The sequence below is a fragment of the Columba livia genome, chromosome 1 (assembly GCF_036013475.1).
Source record: "Columba livia isolate bColLiv1 breed racing homer chromosome 1, bColLiv1.pat.W.v2, whole genome shotgun sequence".
Classification (NCBI taxonomy): Eukaryota; Metazoa; Chordata; class Aves; order Columbiformes; family Columbidae; genus Columba; species Columba livia.
The window spans coordinates 197,028,061-197,043,116 of NC_088602.1; the positions used below are offsets into that span (position 1 = coordinate 197,028,061).

The window sequence follows — 15,056 nt, forward strand, 5'->3', positions numbered from 1 at the left end:
CAGTTTTTCAGAAAGCACCCATCATCCATTTTTGGAAACCAGCCAGTGCTGAAATGTCTCAAACTGGGCAACCAAGACAACAGCTCATTTCATTGGATTTTGTTAGCTGTGTGTTTTTTTCAAGCTTGGAGATACTAATTGAGGAGAGGGAGTTATAAAAACAGGGTCTCACTGAGCCATGCTTGCTGGTGGAAAGCTAACAGGACTAAAAGGAACAAGACTGCTTGAAAAAGCACTTTTAAAAACTGTGCAATTTATACCCCTGCTAAGTTATACAACCCCCTTTAAAAGCACCAATACTTTAAAATAAATCTTCAGGTACATGAAGTAATGGTGTCAAGGGAGCAAATGAAGGGATCAGAGAGCAGGGAATTAATTAGAGAGGAGAGGACTCTTGAAGGTGCTGCAGAGGGATGGGATTCTTTTTTGACACGTAGCATATGAATTGCATGTAAAAAATACACTAATTTTTTAGCATCCATGCCTGAATATCAGGCTTTTGTTTTGACCTAGTAGTTAATAGATTTGAAGAACAAAAGGACCATGAAATCACTTAAGCAAGCCTCCCATAATCGGCCAGGGTTATTTAATCTCAGTACTCATGTACTGGGTCAAATTTATTTGTCTAGAAATGGATTTACTTACTTTACACTGAATCGCAAACAAGGTCTTGTTGTTAAGTATTAAAATACAGAAAAGAGGTACACACCTGGAGCATTTATCCTGTAATGAAAAAAGATTAAGGGTGTAGTTAACAAATGTCATACTTGTGTGTATACAAAAATATCATGCTTTGTTCTCTGTCATTTGGCAAGAAGGATGTGTTTCCTTGAGTTCTGGGATTTGCTTGATTTGTTTGGTTTCTGGTTTTGCTTTCACTGAAGGCCTGCATCATTTAATGCTGCTCTCAAACAGGAAAACAGCCTTGAGCATCGCTCTAACCCTTCTCCAAGAAGGGATGATGTTAAAAAAATAAAGTCTTATTGATGATAGCATGATGAATTTTTATAATTGGGAAAAATGTTTTTAAATATTGTCATGTTTTTCCCATTCTTGGAGGAAGGTCACTTTTTTGATCCAGTGTGCTCAGATAACACCTTTTAAAATATCTGAAAGATTGTTTTTGAAAACATAGCAATTGCTCCTAAGTGGGAGAGCCTGGCTCCCAATGAATCACTTGCCTATTGACAAATAATAACAATAGTCAAGCTATATGCTGCTAGATTCATTTGTCATTTTTATGACAAATTACTAAATTCGATGCACACACCATTTGAGTTATAATCACAGTCATATACTACCTCTTTACATTTACTATGATTTCTAAATTTAAGTCCAAATCCTGAGAATACTTATGGAAATTTTAATTTTTTTTTTCAATCTCAATCCACTTAAAGAGCTCCTTATCTTTGTTTTGTGAAGTAAAAAGTCAATTTAGAGGCAGCCTGGCTCCAGCCCACTGAGACAGCAGCCAGCAGGGATCTCTGCTGCTTCCCACAATGAACCAGAGCTGGTCCCAGGTGCTTCCATGGCTTTTGCCAAGCACGAGCACTTAGAGGTACCACGAAGCTTTATGGGCCAGAGCCTTGCAACAGGCTTGGCTAAAACTCCAGGAAATCTGCAGAAGTCTTGCCAGAACAAAGAATTTGGCATGAGCACCAAGGTTTGAAAAGGACTCTGGGATTCATAGCTGAGAGGTAGGAATATGCATCCAGTAACTACCTAGGTGGGAGCTCCCTTGGAGTGGGAGCCAAATGCAACCCAAAAACATTTGTATTTTTGGTGAGCACAGTCAGGCATGGACTCTGACTGTGCCTTGCAAGTGCAGCTGCAATTATAGGTCATAATTGTTAATTCCACTGTTACCTTCAGCTAATGTGTTTGTTAAACTGCTAGTAAACCCACAAATAAAATTTCTTGGACACTTTTCCTTGATTTAATATCATTAACTCCAAATATCACTGTAGCTGGTAATACTACAGTGAAGGGCATACTGCTATAAAATATTCAAAGCATAGGTTTAATTACTGCTGAAAGGCGTGAGCTCTCTCTGACAGTACTGGGTGTTGCGGGGCACTTCCCCAGTGTGACATTTGGCAGGACTCACAGAGGTGTGCCGTCTGCTCTGCCTGCCGGAGTGCGGCGGGTGCGGACCCATGTCATCAGCAGGAACGCCAGGTACCCCAGCAGTCCGAGGAGAAGCAAACCGCCGAGGGTGATGACGAACGGCACGTACCACGCCGAGTCAGAGTAGAGGTTTTCCCTTTTTGTCACAATAGTGAAGCTGGGCTGTTAAAACAAGATAGGAAAAGCTCCTCAGGGCTGCATACTTGTAAGGTTACTGACACCAACAGCACCTTTCATCTGGCTGAACTTCTACGCTGAAGTACCTGGCCCCGGAGCTTTGCAGGTGATGGGCAGAGGGAGACAGTGTCTGCTGGAGACAGTGATTCATCCCGTATCCTGACTGCCATGCCCTGCCAATTGCCAAGGCAGCTCAGTTGACTGAGATGGACCATTGAGCTCCTACAGCAACGAAGAGCAGGTGAAATGGAGCCCATCCACAACACAAAAATGAGGTTCCAGATCATCTTTCAATGCCTTATATTAAAACAGGTATGCCATGGTGGGGTTTAAAAGCCTCAGGTTGCCTGAGAAGCTGTGAGTGCATTGTTGGAGGGTAAGTCCAGGGAATACTGCCATCACCAAGATAATGGTTTCTTGTTACCTAAGGCAAAACTGGAAGTAGGTCATCTTCACTGCAGTGATCATTCAGCCCCCTTCGCAAGAAGAGTTAAACCCCAAGGAATTGGGTTATCATATAAAAATAAATGAATCTCCTTTTTATTTTTTCCCTGTGACTTGTTCCAGAAGGGAAAATCACACTCCCTGAGCAGTTGCAATCTCCCACATCTTCCTGAGCGCTCGGAGATGCAGGTCTGAGCTGGCACTTCACTTGGCACTGGCAACCCATTCATTAGGGTCCCACCATGAAACTATCCTCACATGGATCAGAAATTACTTGTTTGCTCTACCAGGATCATTATCTAGTGTGGCACTATCAGTTTTGATTGTATGTTGATGATTTGATTTATTTTTCTTTAAGACATTTGTAATCACATTGTGTATGAAATTTAGTAGGGTATCTGTTTGTTTCCTGTTTAGGGGTATCTTTAACTTATTTAGACTTGCAAAAATTGGCAGGTAGCTGAACTGAGTAAGAGTAACTACTAAAAAGAAAAGTTGAGAGTGAAGATTTGTCAGTGTCTAGTTTCAGTCAATGGTGCTGGGTACATCCAATCCTTGGACAATCTCTCAGATAATCTCAAGTTCACCACCACAACTCCATCCTCACTGGGACTGAAGTCACAAATGATGTTGTACAACAGAGCTTCTACTCTACAATAACAGCTTTCCAGCATCTGATTGATCAAGTTGCTGCAGTGAACACATGTAATGAGTAGTGATGGGAGAAGTTGCTGCAGTGGACGTGCTCTTCTGGAAAACAGACTGAAAGTAGAAGGCTGATATGTCTGGGGAGACAGATTTAATGCTGTGGTATGTGGTCTAGACTGTTTGTATTTGTGGTAAAGCATGGGAAAGAAATACAGAATAAGTTTTGTTATTCAGCTTAGCTTTTCATTTCCACATCAAGTAGGGGGAAGAAATGGCTGTGAGTAAACCTTTTATTCCTTCCCAACAGAACATTAGATAATAACAGGTTTATTAATCAGTCTGTAAGTTTGGATTTAAGCATTTTCAAAGCAAAGCATCCAGACTTGCATGTGCTGTTTGCAGAATCCTCTGGTTCTAGCTCAGTTACCAGTAGCCTCTAGCAAATCTGGATCATTCTACAGTTCTTTTACCCCTTCACCAATATCCTCATATTTTCATTTCTGCATGCAAGGGAGAAAAGGGTAATGCCATCTGCAGGCAGGCAGAACATGGATGGGCTCCAGATGATGGACACATGGTGCAGCAAGCGATGAAGGCAGCAACCAGCAGAAGGATGGGGACAGAGTGGTCTGTACCCTCAGGCTGTGCTGCTTCTGCAGGCAGGATGAAAGCAAGTTCTCTTCAGGTCCTGCACCAACCTCATGGAAATCATCTCCAAAATGAAAGTGGTGAGACAGAGCTTGCCTGGGATGGCTGTGTGGACGAGTAGCCTGTATTGCTGTGACACAGACCCACAGCTCCACAGGCTGTGCAAGGCCAGATCCCATCCCAGCTGCCGAAAGCAGTGCAGGCTTCTCCAGCTCAGCCATAGACCACCACATGGATAGGGAGCTCAAGAAAGACCCATCCCACTCCTCCAGCTTTGCCTGTCTGAAACCTCAGCAACACACTGAGACTGTGCACAACTGCTTCAATTCCTGACAGAATGCTCAAGGTTGTATGTGAGGGTGACCTCAGGGGTGGAAAAAGGTCCCTACCAAGTGATGAGGACCTCTTGATGTTGTTGTGGCCTATTACAACTTCTGTAGCCACAGATTAATGTGTCCCACTGCTAAAAAAGCCCGTTCAAGTGCAAGGCAGCTGAGAGAGTTAATAGCTATGAATAAAAAAAGAGGTAGTGCAAAATGCATGAGGTAATTTTAAGGTTCCAGGCAAAGGTTAACCCCTGCTCTTTCCTTATTAATAAAGCTGCCAAGATCATTAACTTTCCAGTTGCATGATAATGGCAGCATGCCCAGTCCTTTGGCTACTTGCCCTTTTTGTTTTAGAAACTAAAATACAAAACATATGTTATGACTCTGTACCTGGGACCAATCCTTCATGACACTAAGCACATCAACCACCTTTGGCTTCAATCTAAGTGTAAAAGGCTCAGCACTTCCCAGGACTGCACCCACTGTAGGTTTTTTATTTTCTTTTGCATACATCTACCCTCTTTCCTTTAAACTTATGGAGATTAGTCCATAAAAGAAATGCAGAACTAGCAATAAATTTCAGTGAACTTACTGTGGTGGTAATGACAGTAGTTGGGTTTGGGACAACTCTGATGCTTAAAGTCACCGTTCCAGTTTTAATGAGGTGTGCAGATTTGTCCCTGGTAGATAGTAAATTGTCATCTGTTATATGGACACGCAGTCTGTAGACCCAGTTTGTATCAAGTCCACTCTCATAGTCGAAACTTGACGCAAGAATCAGCCGAGATACGTTAGAGCCAGCGCTTGGTGAAAAGGTGAAATGATTGTTCACATTGCCTGAAAAAAAAACAAACCCACCCCCCCCCCAAAAAAGGTCAAAAAATTTACTTTAATCACACATTAAAGTAAATGCATGGAATAAGGAAAAATATATGTTTCTGTTGATAACTTGTTATGGAACACTATGCACCTGTGTGGCGAACTATCATTGACAAGAGTGGCTCTTCAGTCTTCTTGAAACCATATAAAATATTTTAAAACAATATAGTCATAAAAGCACTAAAATACAGAAAAAGACCCTCTATGGGGACACAGCTGAGAGGAGGCTGTGGAAATGCTTCAGAGCCACATAGGGCACACAAGAGGTCATCCAAACAACCTGTCTTTACAGACTGGACAGCACCCTGAACTAGGAGCACCTAGCTGGGGTGAGGACCCTGCACTGTTGCAGGTTCATTCCACTACTGGGATGTCCCTGGGGTGGCCACATGGGCACCACCAGTTCTTCAGAGGCCACTCCAGCCCCTCCCCATGGTTCTCCATGGCAGAGGCCTTTGAACAGGTCCTCTGGAAGAGAGAAAACAACTCAGGGACATTAATTGCCTCCAGGGCTCTGTCTGCACTGTGGAGGCAGAGAAGGGAGTTCAGTGATGCTCGCCAGCCCTCAATTTCTGTCCCTAATAGCTGGAGATCTGCTAGTGGCTTGGGCTGCAGGCAGGCCAGCCCCAGCTGTTAAGCTCCAGGCAGACCACACATATGAGAGACCAGAACCATGAGAAGGCACCAGACACGCTTTGGTTTTGCTCTTATTGCTGCAAATTTGAAGTCACCTTGAAGGCCACATCTACCACGCAGCACCAAATGAGCCATGGGCTGCTCTGTAGCTCAGAGGCCAACTGCATGGCACTGCTCATGTCTGTACAGCCAAAACTGGACCTGCGGTCAGACCCTGATTTACTAATACATACGCAGCCTTTGTATGCTCCTCTGCAGCATTAAGAGGCTACAACAGGACAGAGTTTCTCTCTTTTTATGCTCACAGCTTTTTATTGGCACCTGGGTAATCTGTTCTCTCCTTCTCAGCAGTCACAGCAACAACAAAATAAAGGAATTGCCCCAAGAGTGTTCTCCGTTCTGTGAAGCTGAGCATCATCCTATGCCATTGCTGTTCTCTAAGTGGTTGCAGCTGATTATTAGGTTCAAACGAATATTGTTAAAATCGGGGTTTAGTGCATACAGCATGAACTGAGGACAAGCAGATTTACTCAGTTGTTTTGAACGGTGTACCAGCATCTAAAGGTGAGGTATACAGAGTAACAGAAAGCATCATTGTTTCTCTGGATTTACTCATCTATAATTGGAAGAGAAATTTGACCTGCATATCACTCCAGCTCATTCTTCTGAAGTTCTTATCAACTGTGTAATTAATTGCCAATTAACTAACGTGGTAAGCAATCCAGTCTTGCAAGGGAATGGTTGTAGCACCAGTAGCCAATTTGTGGAGAGACAGCTCTTTTGGTAAGCAGCAATGTAATGATATGTAGAACTTGAGGATCACAAGTAACTCACCATGAGAAGTAGCACATAAACCATGCTAGACTTTTATTTACAAATCAAAGTAAACCATCTGTATTCACGAATTTTTGCACTCCTCCCAGTAACACATTACCTTCATTTATGAAGTAACGGAAAGACCTGGGATCAGAATCACGATCTTTACATTCAATCCTGAAGCCATTAATATTGGTCCCAACTGCTAAGCTGACTGGGATTTGAAACGAATAGAAACTGGGTGAACAAACTGGTTCTTCATCATTTACTTCCAGAACATTGACAGTTACCTGAAAGAAAAGAGCAAGAGCAAGCTGAAAGCTCATCCACTGCACTGAGCCAGAATTTTGTGAATATCAAAAACGGTTTGACTTTGCCCATTTTGCTTATTTGATCAACAGGAGCTAAAGAGCAATGAATCTCTCTATCTAGTTTCTGCCAGAAAACATCTATGATCATTTGACTTTCTTGTGATTAGCACTCTTTTGGGAACAGGTTCTTTAACCCAAATCATCTTCCAAAACCACAGTTGTTTTTGACTCTTTGAATCACTTGAAGGGTGTCACAGCTAGAATGAGAAATAATAATAGTACCAAGTATTGATTAAACTTCCTTTCAAACCTCTCAAATAGCTTCACAGTCATTAGTTAGGCTTCTTAACATATTTTATAGTATTTCAGAGCATGATCCATGCAAGGAAGAAAGGTAGAATCCTTATAGACTGACGGTTCTAGTGAGAGAGAAATGCTGGTAATGCTTTCTGCAGAGCTGGGAGCACTCTGGGTTGTGCTAGATGTCAGCTAGATGTGTTTGATGTCAGCTGGGGTTAGCTGGCTGAGAGAAAAAGGTTACCCTTCTCAAAGATCTCTCTTCTAATGTCTGTCGGTCTTTAACAGGCAGCAGATAAACTTGTCATCATAAAAACCTCCTGATGCTAAATTTTCCTTCGTCATCAACTTGAAATATTATAGGTAATAAAAACATTAAGTACCTCCCACTTAAGATCTCCATGGGTAGTGCCTGGCTGGAATAGAAAGCAGGCCTAGTACCTGTATCTCTCCCCAGCAGATGTGCAAAAATCAAACGAAAGGCAGCCAAGAGGGAGAAGACGTGAAAAGAAGTAAAAAGGAGTCTGTATGTGAGTGACACTGGAATTCTTTGAAAGAAGTGACTACATAATACCTTTGTGGATATATCATCTATATTTTTTCTTCTCAATAAAATAGGTCTGGGCATCACAGCCTTACTGATTAATATTATCATGGTCCCTGGCATGCTCTTGGCTCCTGCCAGATAGCACCATCAGGGACAAAACTAGATCACAGTCGGGGGAGGCGTGTGTAAGGGACCCTCCCCAGTAGGCCACGTAGACACAGCTGTACTGGGTGGGCCTTCTGACATCATCACAAGAGGCTGTCCAAACCCTCATCCCATTACCAAGGTATGCAGATGCAGCACAACCCCTCTGTCCCACCCCATGAAAAGACAACTCTGATGGGCTGCAATATGATTCTCACTTTGGGCACTCTGCAGTGAAAAAATGTCACATACAAAATCAAAAGTATTTTCAAGGGTCACTACACGAGGTCTGTAAGAGACTTGGCACTAAGCATCACTAAAATTAGGTTGTGCTACCTAGCCTCAAGGTTCTGTCCTTTTCCTATCTTCCAGGATATATGTTGCCATAAAGAATATCTTAAATTGTCTAGGGCACAGAAAACTATTTCACTGCCCAGGTAAAATTAGAAAAAAAGACTGAGAAACAAAACCCACAGAGTTAAAAACACAAAAATATTACTTTAGTCCTCTTTGTAAGACACAAACCGAGACTGTTTTGACAACCAATGGTAGGACAAGGGGTAATGGGTACAAACTGGAACACAAAAAGTTCCACTTAAATTTGAGAAGAAACTTCTCAGTGAAGGTGACAGACACTGGAACAGGCTGCCCAGGGGGGTTGTGGAGTCTCCTACTCTGGAGACATTCAAGACCTGCCTGGACACCTTCCTGTGTAACCTCATCTGGGTGTTCCTGCTCCGGCAGGGGGATTGGACTGGATGATCTTTCGAGGTCACTTCCAATCCCTGACATTCTGTGATTCGGTGGTTCTGTGAGTGAGTGAACACCACCTCTTTCATTTGGCTAATATACAGCTCTGTGCAGGGGTGGACTTTACTTTTACAGACCAAAGTGCTTTGCCCAATGTCATACTATTCTTTTCAGAAGAGAGAAAAATGTAGACAAGAAGGTAGAAGCAGTGGATTTACTCACAGATGCTGTAGCAGTCTTCTCTTGATCTGAGGCCTGTACTGTGAGAATGTGTTTCTGAGTTGTTTCATAGTCTAATCTAGCTAAAATCTTCACATCTCCATTGGTTGGGCTGATCCAGAAGATACTTGTGTAATCCCTGGTGCCTCCTCCAGCTATGATGGAATAAGTGATGACACTGGGTGGCCAGTCTTTGTCTCTGGCATTCACCTTTCCAATGCTGGATCCAACTGAGAGACAGAAAATCCATATTTCATTAACATTTTAAGGAAAAGGAAGTACAGAGTACTTGTTCCAACCAAAACCCGATGAAGCCGAACTGAAGAGTTGTTTTAAAGATTTCACTCCGAAAAGGTAAAGCGAAGGTGTGAGAAATACTAGTTCACCATGCTATGCTATGGCTCTTGCATGTATGATTTGCCTGCTAGCAATAAATACCAAAACATGAGAAGCATGTAGGGAAGCACAACAGAAGAGCTCTGGTGGTCAGGGCCACCACAAGCCCTGCACCGACATGCACAAGCTCCTGCCTTGTGGCAGCCCAAGCTCTGGCTTGGTTCTTGGTGTAGAGGAACAAGCCTCATTGTCTGCCTTGAAAAGCAATTGCTGCTCTTCCTTCTGAGGTGTTTGAAAAGCAGTTTGAATTACTTTCATGCTGAGCATGTATGAAGCAAACTACAAATGGCAGTGCTGTAAACTGTGAGAACAAAGCTGGGACTGTGCACACCCATCTCTGCAGACACTGATTCAATGCTAAATGCATCCACATGACTCATACATATACAGGATGAATAGTCTACATGCACAGAGTAAGACAGAAGATGGATGTAAAAGAAGGGTTGGCTTTTTTTTTTCTTTCCTGACCCTGTGAACTCCAGCCCTACTGCAAACTGTTGGTTCCTGTTTGGTACAGCAATAGCAAGTGCTCTGTTAATGTCAACTCAGCTCTAAATAAAAGGCAGTCTGAGTCCAAAAGTATTTCTCTTGACAGTCTCAGTAACCAGCAAAGTTCTGTGGCCAACACAGAGACATTTACAGACATACCCATGACACAGATGGTTTTCAAGTGTTATATTTCTAAGGTACTTATTAGTGGTACAAGGAGAAAAAGACAGAATAGGAAATGCCACTAAATTCCCTGCATTATATCCACTGCAAAACAGTGTAGAAAACCAAGCTACATCCATGCACCATAGAAAGAAAAGTTGGGCAAGAACAACAGGCTGCTGATCAATGCAAAGTGCTGCTATGAACACCTGAAGGCTGGGGTTCTCTGCTGAGTACCCACCCTGTGCCTCCTTGTCCTCCCTTAGTTGTCCTTGCTTTCCTGGCAGTTTGGCTCCTGTGGGGGCCGGGGCTACCAGGATCCCTCTGCCAGGCAGCTCCTCTGGGAGCTGCCCCTGCCTCCCCCAGTCTCCCCAGTCTGTCCAGCTCCCTCCCAGGCCAAGCTGCAGCTTCGCCATGTTCAGCAGCAGCTTCTCCATAGGGCAGGCAGGAGTGATTTTTGCAGACCTGTGGGTCTTGGCAGGATACTACTGACCAGAGAAGGAGGAAAACAGAGAGCTGAGGATGAGGGCTGGAAATCTGGATTTGCTTCTTCACCCATGGCAAGGTAGAGGAGGTCATGAGTAGGCTGGCAGGGCTGCTTGAAGCATGTCTTTTCCTCCTCCCAGCCCTGCCTCCTGGCTTAGGTAAATGGACACAGAAGCACCAGAGAGCCTACAGCTCTGCTGACCAGAGGCACGGCTGCCTTCACCTGTGCTTTGAGCCTGCCCAGGCCAGAATAATTCGATGAATTCAAACAGATATGAGATTATCTGGCTGCTAAATCTCCTGGAGTTTCATGAGCAACTTCACCATGTTCCACTCAGATGCAGTGATGCGACTGGACGTCTTTCTCTGTGGTGTGGCCATTGGGGCTGGTTTGTGAGTAAGAGTAGCCTGGGGCAGTGCTGGACGTGCTGGAGGACGGGGCTGCAGTTCAGAGGGGTTCAGCAGGCTGGAGCTATGGGACAGCAGGACTTGGGAAGTTCAGCACAGACAAATGCAAAGTCTTGCACTTGGGCCAGAAAAAGCCCATGTGTCAGTGCAGGCTGGGACTGACTGAGCAGACAGCAGCTCTGCAGGAATAGACCCCAGGGCCTGGTGGACAGGTTATACGTGAGCCACCGGGGTATCCTTTGGTGAATGGAGACCACATCCTGAGCTGTATTAACATGGGTCTTATCAGCACACGGTGGGAAGTGACTATGCCACTCTGCTCAGCACTCATAAAGCTACCTGTGATCAGTTTGGTGACCCAGGTACAGGAGCATTGCCAACAAACTAGCTGGGAAGGGCCACTAAGGTGTCAGGGGCTGAGCAGAGGGTGCAGGAGGAGAGGCTGATGAGGCTGGGTTTGTTCAGACTGGAGAAGGGAAGGCAAAGGGGGAAATTAATTGCTTTGCTCCACTACCTAGAGGGTATCCAGAAGACCAAGACATTCTCTTCTCAGAAGGGGACAGTGAAAGGTCAACAGAGAACAGATACAAGCTGCAACACAGGAAGTTCCAGCTGGATACAAGCTAAAACTACCTGAATGAAGGTTGCTCAGCTGGAACAGAGACTCAGAGAGGCTGTACAGTCTCCATTCTTGGAGATTTTAAAAATTCGTCTGGGTGAGGCCCTGAGAAACCTAATCTAAGTGTGAAACTAGCTTCACTTTGAACATGAGTTGGACTTGAAACCACCAGAGCTCCTTTACAGCTACAGTTATTCTGTGACCCTAAGAAGTCCAGAAGGAGGGTCAAGATTTATCCAATGTCTATCCAATGGACCTCTCGATTTTTCTCAGGCAACAGAATAAAGCCAGCAAGTGAGGTCCTGGGACAGAAGTTCTATATTTGGTACATCGGGTCATATGAGGGAGAGGCTGAAGCTGGAGAAGATGCCATTCCCATGCCAACTTCTCTGCACCCCAAGCAGCACAGCACAGAGCAAGGCTGGCACTTGCAACTGGCATGTGAGGATTACCAGGGAGGCAAGTGACACTGCTCAGCACACTCATGAGGTGCAGGATTAACCAGGGGACAGGAAAGGTGCTGAGGTGGCAGTCAAGCACTTGAAAAATGTCAACAAATTCAGTTTTATAAGGCCACATTTGCAGCCAAACTTCCTCCTCCGGGCACTTCCATCCCATCTTCAGGGTACTCACTGCACCCAGAGTGAGTTGGGTCTAAGGGGACAGTGGGGTGGCCAACCTGCACCATGCCTGAGCCCAGGGAGTCCTTGCTCACCTGTGTCAGTCTATCGCAATTTCTTTGCACCACCACAGTCCCTCCAAAAGGCTAATCTAGCAAGAGCAGAAAGACAGTCTAAAACAAGACATTTGAGTTCAGTTTCTGGCTCTGTCACGGATTTCTTGTGCAATTGCTGAATTTTAGTGTGTCTCAGCTTCCATCTGTACAACTGGAGCTGTTGCCAGTTTTGTCTATTTAAGGGTACTAGGTGGTTGTATGGTGAGACCCCAGTGGAACTGGAACTTTGAGCCATTCTCCTCATTCAAATACATGAAAATCCATTTGGAGCAAAAAAGTACTTATCAACATGACATTATTATTTCTATCATGTAGGTGCTACTAACTGTACCTTTAGTAATTTCTGGAACACTGAATTCATATGATAAATTACTGAAGACTGGAAAAAATTCATTCACTGGCTTTATCCGGATGTAAATGTAGATGATATCTGGAAATACAACAGAAGATTAAATCATAGTTAAGTACGGCTGTGAAATTTTCTCATGCATATATTCAAAATACATATGGCATTCTTCTCTCCATGCTGTTACAGCACAGGAAAATATCAAAAGAAGTGTAAAAGGGATACTTGCCTGAGTAGCTAGGACAGGCAATATCTTGCACCCTGACAGTCAAAGAATAAACTTCAACTCCTAGATTAGCTGGGTTTTCTAAATCAATACTTTCAGTCATCTAAATTAAGAAGAAACACAGTTGTATTTATACTTGCTTACATAAAGTCACAACACTCATGATGGAAATTACTTTTTTCAGCATTCTGCAAGTGTGGTCTCCCCCTTGGATATACAGAATTGCCGTGTAGTAGTAATATAGACTATTAATCAGCTAAAGGACTGAATTCCGGGCTTTTTCTACATGTTCACACTCTAGTGTCTCTTGGCAATTGAAAACACTTTCCTTCTGCCAACAAAATATCTTCCCCTATAGTACAGGAAATTTTATCATATGGATCATAACGTCTTGGCCTTTTACCTGGTTAATTCAAACAGCATGTAATGAGCTGGCAATTTGCTGTGCCCTTTGTTGGCTCAACAAGAATCTGCTGTTGCTAAATAGTAATAGTTACCCCTTGAGCTCATGCCTGCAGACATGTATTAAAGGTATCAGGTTCAGCCACAAGTGTTTATCCAAGAATCAAGTTGTTACTAAATGGTTGCTCATGCACATTTAAATCCTAATCTCCTGAACTCTCTGGAGGAGCCCCATAAACTCTGGGGCAAGAGGACTAAAGCACAAGCATCCAGTGTTTATCACCTACAGGGAAATTCCTGCAGGGACAGGACACTGCAGATAGCCTGGTACATTATATACACACGGTGATCAAAGGGCTGACAACAATCATGTCGTGTGCAGCAGTGAAAATGCTTTTAATGTTGGCAGATGAAGCAGCTAGTGGCAGTGCTTATTGACACGTATACCTCAGATCAAAAATTAAAGTAAGTCATGCAAAATTGTTTTACTGCTCCTGTAGCACTCTTGCCTTTTAGATGGAACGCCTATTTTTTGTTGTTTCTTTTTTTCTGTATTTGTCTACAGTTCTTTTTAAAGTAAGGAAACAACCACCATTGCACATGTCCAGCAACAGGTGGAGGTTCCGGTCAATGCAAATATACCAGCAGCTATCAGCATATGGAATCCATCTTTTGACATGCAAAATAACACAAATTCCACCACACTTTTGTGAAAATTTACCACTCAAAGTGGTTTTACAATTCTGACGAGTGAGGCTGGGAAGTATTTACTGAGCATGGGATTTCACAAGTATTTCAATTCTTCATGCTGAATAGCATGGATCTTCTACAGTCTGTCATGAATAGATGGGTATGAAATGGCAACAAATTTCTCTGTTTATCCATATCAAAGTTAGTGCTTCACAGTCCCTAAAAAAGGAAATTTTTTTTCAATCGTTTCTAGCACATCTATTTAAAACTGGAGAAAACAGTTCTCTGTTCACCAAATTCTGTAGATTCCATAGAAAGCATTCTATCAAAGGGTATGGAGTTCACATGTAGACAAAACAGTTATTCTCCACATCATACCCACTGTCACATGATTTATAGTCATTCTTTTTTTCTTGTACAGACAATTAATTTAAAGAACTTATAATATTTAATACACTGACTTCAAAAACGGGACAATCTAAAATAAAGTCACAAACAACTGACCACAAGTCTTCCAGACACAGCGGACTCCAGAGCGAAGTTATTGCTTCCAAAACCAGATAATCCAGTGAAATTAAATTGATTGTTTGATGGATCAACATCAATATCTTTACAGTAATTTCTAAGATCAAGAAGAAATGTCCCAGCAATCGTATTTTCATCTGCCTCGTTCCTGTTTAAAACAAACACATTTCCCACCAGAGCAACTTATATTTCTCCTCTTGAACTTTTCATAAATCACACGCCAAAACATTGACTTCCATTTATTTTCTAAGTGAAAGTCTAGATCTGAATAGGCAACAGTTGATTAAGCACCCCATTATCTGATCCATACACTGTGGTGGACAATAGCACTGTACAATGGGCAGGACATTTAGCCAGATCCAAAACATAAACCTGGAACTCAGCTAAACTTCAGAAGCTGCCACGAGATCTTAAAATTCAAAATTAGTTCAATTAATAATCAGGAGTCTAAAACATCTTCACAACATTCTTCAGTATGCTATAATGTTCTTCTGATTGGAAGCTGTGAGGCACCTAATGGAACTGCGGGTGGAGGGTGCAAATTTAATTGGTTTTAATCAAAATCAATACAAACAAATGAAGAACCAACTGAAATACGATTA

At 43.0% G+C, this 15,056-nt stretch overlaps 1 protein-coding gene across 1 annotated transcript in view; it reads right to left on the minus strand.

Annotated features, from left to right (window-relative positions):
- Positions 1-552: 552 nt before the first annotated feature.
- The window catches only part of LOC102094397 (cadherin-related family member 3), a 32,774-nt gene continuing 18,270 nt past the window's right edge, over positions 553-15,056 (minus strand). The window contains exons 9-16 of the mRNA XM_021299061.2: positions 14,434-14,602; positions 12,841-12,940; positions 12,597-12,695; positions 8,973-9,199; positions 6,820-6,991; positions 4,963-5,207; positions 2,108-2,289; positions 553-723 (exon numbers count right to left, since the gene is read on the minus strand). Of these exons, the coding sequence (XP_021154736.2) occupies positions 684-723; positions 2,108-2,289; positions 4,963-5,207; positions 6,820-6,991; positions 8,973-9,199; positions 12,597-12,695; positions 12,841-12,940; positions 14,434-14,602 (1,234 nt within the window). The 3' untranslated portion in view covers positions 553-683. The remainder of the gene's footprint in view (positions 724-2,107; positions 2,290-4,962; positions 5,208-6,819; positions 6,992-8,972; positions 9,200-12,596; positions 12,696-12,840; positions 12,941-14,433; positions 14,603-15,056) is intronic.